At 41.0% G+C, this 12,993-nt stretch overlaps 1 protein-coding gene across 1 annotated transcript in view; it reads right to left on the minus strand.

The window, feature by feature from the left end:
• hcn1 (hyperpolarization activated cyclic nucleotide gated potassium channel 1) overlaps window positions 1-12,993 on the minus strand; it is a 64,275-nt gene that overhangs the window by 13,170 nt on the left and 38,112 nt on the right. The window contains exons 4-6 of the mRNA XM_022762868.1: window positions 11,591-11,809; window positions 4,896-5,042; window positions 786-1,026 (exon numbers count right to left, since the gene is read on the minus strand). Of these exons, the coding sequence (XP_022618589.1) occupies window positions 786-1,026; window positions 4,896-5,042; window positions 11,591-11,809 (607 nt within the window). The remainder of the gene's footprint in view (window positions 1-785; window positions 1,027-4,895; window positions 5,043-11,590; window positions 11,810-12,993) is intronic.

Here is a 12,993-nt window from a genome sequence, read left to right on the forward strand (position 1 = left end):
AAGTGAAGGTATTCTTAGACTCCTCAGTCTCCCTCCATAGTGGGGATGAACTCATGAGATAAAATATGCAAGAGCCTCTAAAATAGGAAACTTTGCTTTGCTTTCACACAGACACGACAATGTCTGCCTGCAGATTTTGTCCGAGTAAACAACGTGCAATGAAATTACATTTGACATTTTAAAAATTAATGATATCCATAATGTTTCGGAGAGAGAATGCGACCCGTGCTAAGAAGAAAGAGAGAGGAAGATGGAGAACAGCAGAGAACAGAATGAGGGAATATCTTCTGACTTTACACAATGTGAACATCTACAGTAGCTGCTTTGTTATTGCCAAGTATATGCAGCGGGAACGTGTGGAGGGGGAGCAGACTTCATGCATGTGTATGAGTGTGTGTGTGTCTGTGTGTGTGAGGGTAAGAGTGGGGGAGGAACCTCTGTGTGTCCTAAGGGATGCCTGATCCATGCCTTGGCCTACTCCAACAACCAGATGAGAGGTTATGTAACTGCGGAAGCTGACTAATGTCCAACACTGGTTAATGAGAATCTACATCTACAATAACTTAACTTCAAACAGCATCAAACGCGAGACCTCAGGCTAGACTCATGTCTCAATATATAACTGTATGAACATACTGTCGGAATGTGTGTGTGGCTGAGATTGCGGTGCTCTTGCACGGCAGCAGAAACCCTTAATTCATGATTTGCATTTTGAAAAATGAATCAAAGGCAAAAACAAAAATCAATCAAAACTTCATTTCATATTGTTGCATATTTGTTCTTACCTCCAAAATATGATCCATCAGTCAGCTTCATCTCCTTATTGAACTTGGTAATGACGCTTGCAACACCATGTTGAATGAAGTACATCTTCTTCCCAACTGTGCCTTCTCGGATGATGTAGTCGTTGGGTTGAAAGACCTCAAACTTCAACTTGCTCAGCATCCCCGTCACAAAGTTGGGGTCCGCATTGGCAAACAGAGGCATGGTGGCCACAAGCTTACGGCAATTGAAGTTGACAATTTCCTAGTAGAAGGGTAAAAAAAAAAAGGAAACGGGTGAGATCTCTTTTATTTCCACCTACAACATGAGAAATGAACATCAGTGAGGTACTCAGACACAAAACGCCACCACAAATCCTTCATCTCTGCTGCTGTTATCTGCAAGCATAAATGAATTGGATGCATATTACTGCTTTATCCCTAATACTTCTAAAGCACTTCCCATCACTCCTGAGAAGAAACTTTTTGGCACACGAGTCAGATCCTGATGAGTTTGCCCTCTGGTGCCGGCTGCAGGCCATCTCTCTGGTCTCATCCTGTCCCCTCAGACCCAGCAGGAGATTAGGAGCTTGTTGTCTGTTTACCCACACATCTCTGTTGCTGTGCAGATGGAAAGCCGGGGCACTTGGCATCTGCGGCGGTGTGTTGTTGTTGACCCCCTCCCATGAGGGATAGCTCTCCTCCAGTGACAACAGGACATTAACAGAGAGATAACCAATCTCTGGGACGCTTGCTAGCTAGATGAGGGCGACGCAAAGAGATGTTAGCTCAGCCTCAGATGCCGGTGTCAGCTAATGCCACGGGGCTCTGACCTCAATCATGCACCAGAACTAATGAATTAGATAGTAAGCAGTTTTCATGCCCAGCCAGGAGTCCTCTTGGGGAAACAATCTTTGGCTATGCCTATTTAAAGATTTGTCATATGGTGGAGAATAAGAGGTAGCGAGACAGAGGAAAGGTTGGTGGGTGGGTTGGATGGACGGAGAGAACAGCAAAACAGTCTGGCTTTTAGCTGATTACACATTATTATATTGATATAGATTTTATATTTTCTCTTTATTTATTTCACTTTGAAAATCAACTTTATAGAAACTTGCCTGAGACAAGGCAATCCATCACGATGTGTGTTTTGTCTCTTAGTTTATTATTTTTCATCAAAGTCACTTTGTCATTGTGTTGTCGTACAGTTGCAAGCAAGTGCAGTTTGGGAAAATGCATTAAAGTGCATTAGTGGGAAATCTGAAATCGAAGACATGGACGCTGTACGGCAAAACTTTTAATGCAACAAACAACCAAATTTTCCTTTACATGGTGTTCATGTTTGCTTGTGTGTCTTTGCACAAAAGATTTTCCTAGACCAGAACTTCAGCCAACTATCAATTGTTGGATGTCAGAGCGTCCTTGAATTCAACACCACGGAGAGTTTTTAAAGTGGTTTCTGACCACAGCTGCATACCAGCAACAAACTGTTCAGTTTGATGGATTACTGGCCTCAAATACATTTGAATTCCCTGCAAGTTCCAAAGCAGAATGAATACAAACAAGTAAAGGGCTCTTGGAGAGGATTTTTTAGAGGTTGCCTAAAGTATATTAAAAAAATACAATATGATATTTTTACTAAGAAGAGATGTCCAGTCACAACAGGTCTTCAGTTTTATTTGAACGTTATCTGTGGTTACTGATATCTTTAATCATTACATTTTAACCCACCCTCCCCTGAAAATGTGAAGCCAAAGTTGTTTTGTAAACTGAAACAGGGTTGTCATGCAAATCCCACGTAGTCATAACTGCTTGAGCCAGCAGCTGCCTAAATCTTGTGATAAACGACATGCCTGAATCAGCCAGCAAGATACTTGGGCTGATTTCATGGTCCTCCTCTGTCCCAAAGCGAGTCTGAGTGCTGCTGAGTGGAGCTGATTCTGATCCCAAAATGACCTATAACTTGGCAACCCCCAAAAATTGTGCCGGAACACCACGTGCTGCCACTCAGCAGCAATCAGCCCGACTCAGCTACAGTGCTTCTGTCTCAGTCACTCTACCTGGAATGGGTCGGATTGAAGCTGCAGAAATTGATTTCTGGGGCCGAAGATACAGACTATGGGTAGGGACTTAAAAAAGAAATATCACCACTCGGTTTACTCCACAAGCCAAATAGGCCATTAAGTGCCATTAGTCGTGCCACACTGATGAATCAAGATGTGAGTAAGCTTTAGTTTTCTCTTTGTAAATGGTTCCTTTTGAGTCTAACATTATTCAAATAGGAGTTGGCAAAAACGAGCTCATTTAGCAGCGTGGCATTGAAGGTTTAGAATGAGTCATCAGCTTTTTAAAATGGTGGTCTAAGGAAGAAAGGAGTGAGGGGTGGGGTCGGTCTAATACAGAAAATGATCAATCTGAATTCTAGCAATAACAACAGTTGCTTTCTTTCATGTTAACTTTACAGCAGCTAAACAGTGATGAGTGAAGTGTTTTCTTAATTCATTTTGCCACCAGCCTTACATTAACCATACATCATGATTGCACTACATGCATTACCTTGCATGCCATAACCTGCACTTTAAACTGTTTTTTAGTATATAATAATATAATATCTAATTATTATTATTATCACTGTTTTTGTACTTTTGTATCATGTGCTCTGGGAGTTGCTTCGCTGTCTTGTTGTTTTTAACAATGACAAATGAATAAAGTACTACTTGACCTGACTTGAGCTACGGCAGTGAAATGCTACATGATGCATCGGTATTAATGATCTAATAATGTCATATAATAAATCATCAATCATAGGGGTCACTTTTCTGTGGAATGAATATGTTTGATACTTTGAGTAGCCTATATTCTGCTGATAAGTTTTTTTTGTTTTTTTTTTACTTGATTTAAATACTCTTTTATTAGTAGTTTTAAGTAACTGAATGATTTTTTCCACCACTGTCATCAGATGAGAAAGAAACTAGCTCTTCCTGTGCAAAAAGGCTGATCCGACAAAGTGAAAAAAGTGGCCTGAAACCTGGAGGGAATGTAGCAAAACTACAGGATCTGGTTTCTTCATAATGATTTCATCCAGCTTTTATATGTATGGTCCTTGGCATGAAAGGTATAAATTTACCTTCTCTGCGAGGAAGAGACTGTTGAATAATCCATAACTGACACATCCTGAGAACTGTTGTACAGCAAACTGGTGACGTAAGCTGGTTCATGTGTCCTGTTTTGCTCCGGTGCAACTCAGTTTGTTTTTACCCATCGGTCCCATGGGCATAGCTTTCATTGTGCGACACTCGTTTCATGCAGATTTTAACTTTGCTTGCTGTGCACGGTGAACTAAGCCTGTAGGATTTTCTCTGTTGTAGTTCATACTTTTAAATCCCTGCACCTCCCTGTGAGCGTCTGGGACCATACAGCAACTCCCCACGCCTCCATGTTCGACTCGGCGAGGTGACTTAATGGGGTTACATGAGAGATGGTCACGATCTCTATGCTTGCTTGTGCTTTTTATTCCTCTCCTTTCCCATATCCCTGTGCGTAAACACCCATGTAATGTGCTGATATGAGAAGTTAAAAACTGGTCACTTCAGTATTCCCTCTCATTACCTCTCTTTGTGAATAATATACAGTATGCTCGGTTGATCCTGCAGTAGTGCGGCTGTTTATCTGTGCTACACTGCTCACATCAGACTCTTGCAAATAAAACAGCAATCGTTCAGCAGCTCTGGAACTGAGGTTTGTTTCTGCACAAATCATTTTCATATCTTGACGGATGCTCAGTCCGGGTTCACCCAGGATGCTGAGGAGAATCTGTTTTGTTGTTTTTTGTTTTTTTTCTCCTTGACCTTGTAAGATGAGATGACAGGTGCTGGATTTCAGTTTCACGTACTGCACATTTAAAGGTGCCAAATGAAGATGCACTCCTCATCTTCAGGGAATAAACTCATTCATGTTCTAAAACTAAAACCACAGTGTGACAGCTTACCTGTCAGGAACTTTTTTAGATTTTTGATATGTGTGCTTTTTATCTGTTCCAAAAATAAAACTAAAGCCTTCAAACAGAGTGAAGAAGCTTCTGAAAGAGCAAATGCCTAAATTCTGTTTAGGGTTTTGCGAGAGAAGTTGTCTCACCTCTTTGAGCGGGTCGTTGAGTTCACTCAGGATGTTGTCCTCATCAAAGATTTTGCCTTGGTAGCGATGTTCGTAGTAGTCATGAATTTTCTGTCGCATGTCTGCTGGAAGCTTGTGGAAGGACATGTATTGCTCCACTTGCTTGTACTGGGAAGGCAAAGAAAAGCAGATGGACAGCAGTTCAGTGAAGAGTCGCTGCATCAATATGTAAAACACCAAATAATATTCTAATGACAGTGTTTATAATTAATGGAAATGAGCAGCGGCTTTCAGAGTCCACCTTGAATAAACAGCAAAGCTGCATTAAAAAAACGTGGTCTTCACAGTCTGTGTATTTGTGTCTCTGTATTGAGGACAAGCCGTGTTCTCACATAGTCACAGTGCCATGTCCTGGTTCAGTGTGTGGGGAGGGAGAGGCAGAACGAGGGAGGCAGGTGGTGAAGGAAAGTAGGAACAAGTACAAGCCCGGGGCTATGTCAGACCAAGGTAGCAGTTCTGATTATCTCAGCCGTGCAGGAAGCCCAGTTCTAATAGGCAACGGAGCTATGATCTAATGTGAACTAGCAAGGTAAACCTGATATCCTGGAGAGATTTCAGAGCTGCAGAGACTACGAAACAGATGGTAGGGGATTGCATGACTGTCAAAGTGGTAATTATTTGCATAATTTCTCTTGAATATTTTGTTGTGGTTTCTCTCATTCAGAGAACATGAATAGTATTGAGGACAGTATTGATTAATAGGGTCTGCCAAGAATCCAAGGAGATGTCAAAGGGATTCTCTAACTCCTGTGTCCCTTGTCTCTGATTGTCTTGTTTTTATTTCCTGTGGTTAATATTGAAATGTATGTAACTGCTGAAGTTTTTATGAATTGATAAAAAAGTGATAATATATTATCATTATAATTTAATGATCAGACATTTTTTAAACTAACTTCACATTCAGGACACATTTAAGTAGAAGAATCATAATGTAGAATTTCAAAATAATTTAGTATTTAGTACTTTTTGTTATTAAAAATGGTGGAATAAAAATAAAAATTTTGTTACACATCAAAATTATTTTTATTTATTTTATTTTTATATTTATATCCTTTTTCATTTTTATGTAAAGAACACACAACTTTGCTATTTTAATTCATACTGAAAGGAAACATATCAGATGCACCATTTTGTATGAAATTATCTTTACTTTAATTATTCTGGCAAAATTAGTTGGATATATCTACTGTTACTAGTTACTACACAACTGAAGTCTAAGTTGGTTATATTTGCTGTAATTTAAATCATTGGTGAAATTATTAAATAGTTAATTAGTTACTTTTTGCACTTTACATACAAAGTACAACAAGAAAATGATATTTCAGGTCCCTGGGTTTAGAGGGACATACTGTAAATCCCAAAGAGATGCTGGGAATTTAGAACAAATACAAACCATTGATTTTAGAAAATTAGAAATATTTTAGAAAATATATAGAGTAGAAGAGAGGATGAAAAGTTTTGTGGTCTCCCTGTGAGAGAGCCAGATGGCGTGTGCCTGTGCACTCATGGTTGGATGCAGGACTTTTCCACTTGTGCAATACTGCCAGTGACGAAGAGGTGAGAAATGTCCTGTTTGTGGTAATTAGTTGAATCTTAGTGAGAGAAGAAAATTCTGTCCGCATTAACCTGAAGGAAGTTATTGATCCAAAGCAGAGGGAAAGGGAGAGGGGAAACACTTTGGCTCCTCTATTTTGATCAGTCTCTGTTTCCTCACTGAGTTTTGCTGCAGACCGGCCGGTGAACACGATCTTCCCGGCCAGTCCAAGGCCCTGACACCTGAAAATAAACACTGTCTCTCACACTGCCTCTTGTAATCACAGTGGAGCAGTAGGTGAGAGCCAACAGCAGCTGTGAGGTTGGAAACCCGGTCCAGTGGCAGGCTCTATGGCCAGTGTGACGCAGGCAGGGCCCTCAAAATGAAATTTGTCAGCGAGCGAGAAGACACTTGAGTAACAATGCCTCCCTCATTGATTCCCCTCCCGGCTGCAGAAAGGTGATAAGAGGCCAGGGTTTTGTTTGCGGGAAATTGATTTATTTTGAGAAGTTGGAGAGCGTCAGCAGTGGCTCAGCTAGGTTATTTTTACCAGGGAGGCAAACGTGGCACTGAGCATGACATGACATTCTTGATACTTCAGGTCTGACAGGGGTTAAAGTGGGTCGGAACCATCCGGAATGGCGTTTTGATGTCTTTAATTAATGAGTAAATAAATCTGATTGGCAGTTTCATACTTAAATTAAAGTGAAGTGAGTTCATTTTTCCTGCGCCCACAGCCTGGCGTTCCTTCCAGCTGATGCCATCGAGATACTCATTCAACAAATCAGAAAGTAATGTCACCCCACAGCCCCGCCACCACACTCAACACACATCCCTCTTCCGTTCTCATCTCTTCAGTGGGTGATTCTGATTTTCCTGCCTCCTTCCTCTCTCTTCTCCTGGAGTTTCAATTTCCCCGATTTTTCTCCCTCTGCATGATGAAATTTCAAAATCTTCCCTTCCACCATATTTTTTAGAAACAGTGTCACTTCTATTTTTGTGTGATTTGACACCTATCTGTGTCATCTACAAGAGCCATTTTGTTTGATATATTGGGAAGCATGCTTATTCACTTCTTTTTTTTTTTTTTTTTTTTTTTTTTTTTTCTTTTTTTTTCTTTTTTTTTTCCAAGGGGTGGATGAGAAGTCTGATACCACTCTCCTATGTGCAGAAAATATGAAGTTCCCTCCAAGAGACTCTAAGCTTAGCTTAGCACAAAGCCTGTATACACAGGGAAACAGTTAGCCTGTCTCTTTCCAAAAGAAATGTAAAAATGCATGGGTTTCTGTGCTGGACTATTTCTTAGTGCAGTGACTTTTGATTTTGTACAGATGGAACAAACAAGGCATAATGTGTTAATTTGTGAGCTGTCTTTATTTTAAACCAAGCTAACCAGCTGCTAGCATAACTTCGCATTTAGATCGTCACAGACCTTAAAGTGTTATTCTGCTCTTCATGTAACTCTTGCAAAGAAAGCGAATAAGTACTGTATTATTTACCATGGCTGCTCGTATCATCTATATATTTGGATGCCTCAAAATGTAGATGATGAGTCAATGTGCTACTTTAGTGTCACAACTGACATTTACTGACTGGTTTTGAGTCTTTTCTTCTACCTTCATTTAACCAGTACACTATTCCAGGGTACAGAAGCAGTGAAGTTAGGTTTACATTGGACTCTAAGCCGCGTATATGAAATGAGGCACATCTTGGACACGTCTTAAAGAATAACCCTTTGGGCTACTGAATGACACGCAGCTGGCTGACAGTGATTCAGCACCAGGGCATCACAGCAGGCAGTGATCATACATGCTTTACACCCTCATTTCCTCTCTCCCACTCTGTACTATTTCTCTGATTCCTCTCTTCCTCTATATCTTTCTCTTTGTGCATTTCCTTCCATCTGTTTGAATCGTGAACTTTCTCTCTTGAATCATGTTTCTGTTGTTCTGAACATAACCGAACATGAAAACTGCGTTATAACAAGTTGTTTCAGGATATGTTTTTGGAATCTAAGTAGAGTTTATTGACAAGAATAAATCTTTCTCCTCCTTTCTCATCTTCAGTCCCTCTAATAAACATTCTCTGTCCTTAGCTAACTTCTAACCTCACACCCACATCCATCCGTGTTTCCAGCCCCCCAGCTGCGGCAGAGATAGATGTAATGACTAGAGGCTGAGCACCCTGAACCCATCCCTGCTGCTCCTCAGCCTGCTCTGCTGATATGCACAGCCATGCAGCAAATCAGCCCGAGCTGAATCTGGCTCCACACTGGGGCTCTGTTACCATGAACATGGCATTCACAGCCTCAAAGCTGTCAGTTCAATGCCTGGGGGGATGTTGAAAGGATAAAGTGGGATGTAGATTAAGCAGATTTGCTGTGAAGCAGATGTACATCACATACTGAGCAAGAGACATGTCACTAATTCAAACAGTGACTTCGAACGGCTGACTTGTTTGCTGTGGGCGACCTGCTGTCATTAATTTTTGGTGGAATGTGCTGTTGCGTCTGTTAGTGATTGATGGTGAAAAATTATATTTTCTATTATGATGAAAACCTGCTCGTGCAGAAATGACCTCCATACTGTTAATTAAATACCTGTGTGTACCTGGCAGTGATTATTTTTATCCCCTCAGACTGAAAGGTCTTTCACTGAGCTTTCTCTATCCCACCCCATCGGCATCTTTTTGTCCTGCAGTGCCTTGACTTTTTCTGGTTTGGTGTAAATCAACACTTGAGTCACTGAGTGAACCTGCTGATAATTGGTGTGAAGATGAAATGAAGTCTGTCAGGGAGAGATGAGAGTGAAATTGAATGGTTAGTATTGCAGGCATCTCACTGACACCAGCGTCTTTAGTTGACTACATTCCTTACATGATTGAGGCTTTTTTAAATTGTGAGTTGTGGATGACTTGGTCCAGTGATGTACAATATTATAGTAGTTGTACTTTGTTGTAGTTGTAGTAGTTGTACAGCAAACAGATTGCGTTAAATGACGAGTTTTAAGTACTAGCACTGTGCCAAAACTACAGAGGGATGGTTTCTCTAAATCACATTGACCATGGGAGAGGCTGGCAAGGTCAGGCCATCGTTTCACTGTAGAATGAATTGATAGCAACTAAATGCTTTTATACGCAAGGTGTAAACGAATGAAGTGGTATTTTAGCATGAGCTGTTATAGTCACAGCCAAGGTGACTCCACTGATGCTCCAATAAGAGTTATGGCAACAGCCTCCAGCAGGATAACTGATGTGTGCTTTGTGCCTTACTGTGTGTGTGTGTGTGTGTGTGGGTGTTTGTGTGTGCATATAGATAGTTGGGCTGCAACTACGATCGTTTTTATTATGCATATATTTGCTGTAGAGCTGAAATGATCGGTAAATTAATCAATTAGTTAACTGACAAAAATAATAATTTCATTAATTTTTCAAGCATACGTGCTGAACATTCAGTGGTTCAACCTGTTTAGATATGAAGATGCTGTTCTGTGTCATTTATGGGGATTTTTTTATGTATGGTCAAACAAAACTCGTGGCAATTATAATGGTTTCCAGTATTTTCTCATTTTACAGACAAAATGATTGACTGAAAAAAATAATCAGCAGGTAAATTGATAATGAAAAAAGTTGCAGCCTTAATTTTCCTCGACTCATCAAAGTTCTTGTTCAGTGCGCCTGATAACCCAAAGCAATTCAGTGAAGGGCTGCAGCTAACAATATGTTTTTATTATATATTAATCTGTTCATTGTTTTTCATTTGTAAAATGTCAGACAATATTGATAAATGTCAAATCTAATGTTCCAGAATCCTACGTTACATTATTAAATGACTTGTTTTGTTTGATCAGCAGTCCAAAAGCCAGACATCCAGTTTAAGGATTTAAAACATAGACAAAGGCAGCAAGACTTAGATGATTAATTGAATATCAAAGTAGTTGCAGATCAATTTTTCTGGCAATGAACTAATTGATTAATCAACTAATTGTTGCAGCTCTTATTTGGTTTACTATCACATGAGACAGAAAAGTGGCAAATCCTCACAAATTAAAAACTGGAAACAAAGAATGTTTGAAAAGTGACTTAAAAAATTATACCATAACTATATGTCATTACAATTATTGCAGATTAATTTTCTAGTAATTGACTCATTGTGTCAGCTCTGTTACACATTGCAAATTTGAAATTAATATGACTGCAAAAGCCATAAGACATGATCTTTCACTCAACTCGGTGTCTTTAAATGATTTGAAACTGTTTCATCTGACAAGAAAAATCTGACAAAAAATCGTAAATACATAATCAGCATATCCAAGCTTACATCATCTTTGTTACTGTATAAGTTAAAGGTCATCTCTTCATTTTAATCACGACCGTAGTTCTGAAGTGGATGAAGACATGCCACGGAGCCCTATAAACCCCTGCCCTACAATGGCGTATGTACATGGTCTGCAGCACAAGTGCAGGAAAAGTTTGGGAGTTAAACTCAGGTTCTTGCGTGCGGGCACACTGCGCATCAGTCATGGCCGTGTGTTCTGGGAATTGCCCAGGCCCCTTAGCAGGATCACAGATGGTGGCTCGGCTGAAATGCTGGATAATCACCCTCTATGCAAAAAAAAAAAAAAAAAAAAGATGTAATAGGGACTAAAATGAAATGGAAGAATAAAATGTTCACTGGCATCATACAGACAGTGAGGTGGCTGGTCGGTCCAACTCATGGACCTCCTCACCCCACTGGCCTTGTGTGATCTGCTTGGGGGGAGAAAATCCTCTTTCCTAGTCACCACCCCGGATATTGTGATCTATGAGAGCTCAACCCATTGGTCCACAGGGCCACTGAGAGAATACCTAATTTATTTAAGTCGAGCTGCAGTGAGCAGGATTTTATGCAGACCGAAAGAGCAAAACCCTCAGATTAATACTTTAAGACCATCCCAGTGGTAATTAACATTACTTACCTTGAAACAACAAAACATGAATGAGTTGTACGTCACACCATGCAGTTCCCTTCTTAAAGGATTACTTAAACGTTACTAACATCAAGTATCATGATAATCATATAAACCTCATCTTTTGTCTCAGTCTCAGGTGTAACTATTACAATGTGTCACTGTTGGGTTCTTACCTTCTCTTGGTATTGCCTGCGCGAGGAGTCCAGTGATTGGATTAGAGCTGTAGCATGGCCCACAAACATGGCGTAGCACGTGGCGCCTACAATCATGCTCAGCATGGTGATCCACAGGTCAGACATGCTGACGGGTGCCCGGGCACCATACCCGATGCACAGCATGTGGCTCATGGCTTTGAAGAGGGCATAAGAGTACTGCTTACCCCAGGAGACGTTCTGTAAAGGTGGGGAGAGAGAGAGGGAGAGAGAAAGAGAGGAACGGAGAGACAGAGAGGGGGTGGGGGGGAGTTACTGCAAGGCAAGGCAAGAGATGGAAGGCTCTCCAGCAGGCAGGATGGAAAGACAGGCTTTGCTTTGATGGATCACTGAACCTCTACCAGACATTCTGCCAACATACTCTTCATGCCTCGAAGCCTAATGCCCTCACTGAGAGACTGAACTTTCTACCTTTTTTCTTTTTCGCTCTCCTCCTTCGCTCAGTCTTTTCAACACTTGATGACATTTTTCCCTCCCTGCTCTTGCCCTGTCTGGATGTACCTGCCCTTACTCATTTTTCCTACTTGCCAAGGGTTGAGAACAGTTCATGTTCGCAAGTGCTTAAAAAACCCAAACATCCAAACTTGCATTATTTACAGGAGTCTGAGGCATCGTTTCCCTTAATGCCCAGGGCATCCTTCACATCGCGGGGCACAGCAAAAGGGGGGGGGGGCTTGGCTGTGTATTCTCTCTCTCTCTCTCTCTCTCTCTCTCTCTCTCTCTCTCTCTCTCTCTCTCTCTCTCTCTCTCTCTCTCTCTCTCTCTCTCTCTCTGGTTTGAGAGTGTTGTAATGGGATTCAGTGTGTTAGAGGCAGGAACAGAAATGCAGAGCTTCAGTCCCCACACACATGCAGGGGATTCAGAGCTGACAGTCATGTAACACATCAGCTTTGCTGTACGAGAATTTTCCCTTATGAAAATTTAGTCAGTCAGCCACCAACGACTCTTTTGAACAGCTCAGTGTTTCACACGGAGGGAAGTGATTTGCTCTGGGTTGAGAGTCGTTCTTCTCAGCGTGTGTTCTCCTCACAAAGTGACGTCGTCTCTTGCACTTTCCACTACGTAACGATAATATCTCGAGTATCTCGTTTGTGAGGCCCTTGTTATCCAATAACGTGTCCAGCTGGGTTTCATGAGAGACCATTTCATTGCTGACTTGTCATTACTCAGACTAAGTTGTTTGAGGAGAACCTGATTAAGTTGCTGCAGACTGGGAAACAAGCAGAGATGCAGTCAGTAAGAAGTGTAATTCTGCCACTCAAGATCAGCTTCTATGACTCCCTGCGTCTATCATTAGTATTTTACAACATGCGGTTCTGGTAGTTCAGAGCAGCTGTAAGCACGTTGGCCTTCAGACGTGGTCA

This window comes from Seriola dumerili, unplaced genomic scaffold (genome assembly GCF_002260705.1).
Source record: "Seriola dumerili isolate Sdu_G_001 unplaced genomic scaffold, Sdu_1.0 BDQW01000450.1, whole genome shotgun sequence".
Taxonomy (NCBI): Eukaryota; Metazoa; Chordata; class Actinopteri; order Carangiformes; family Carangidae; genus Seriola; species Seriola dumerili.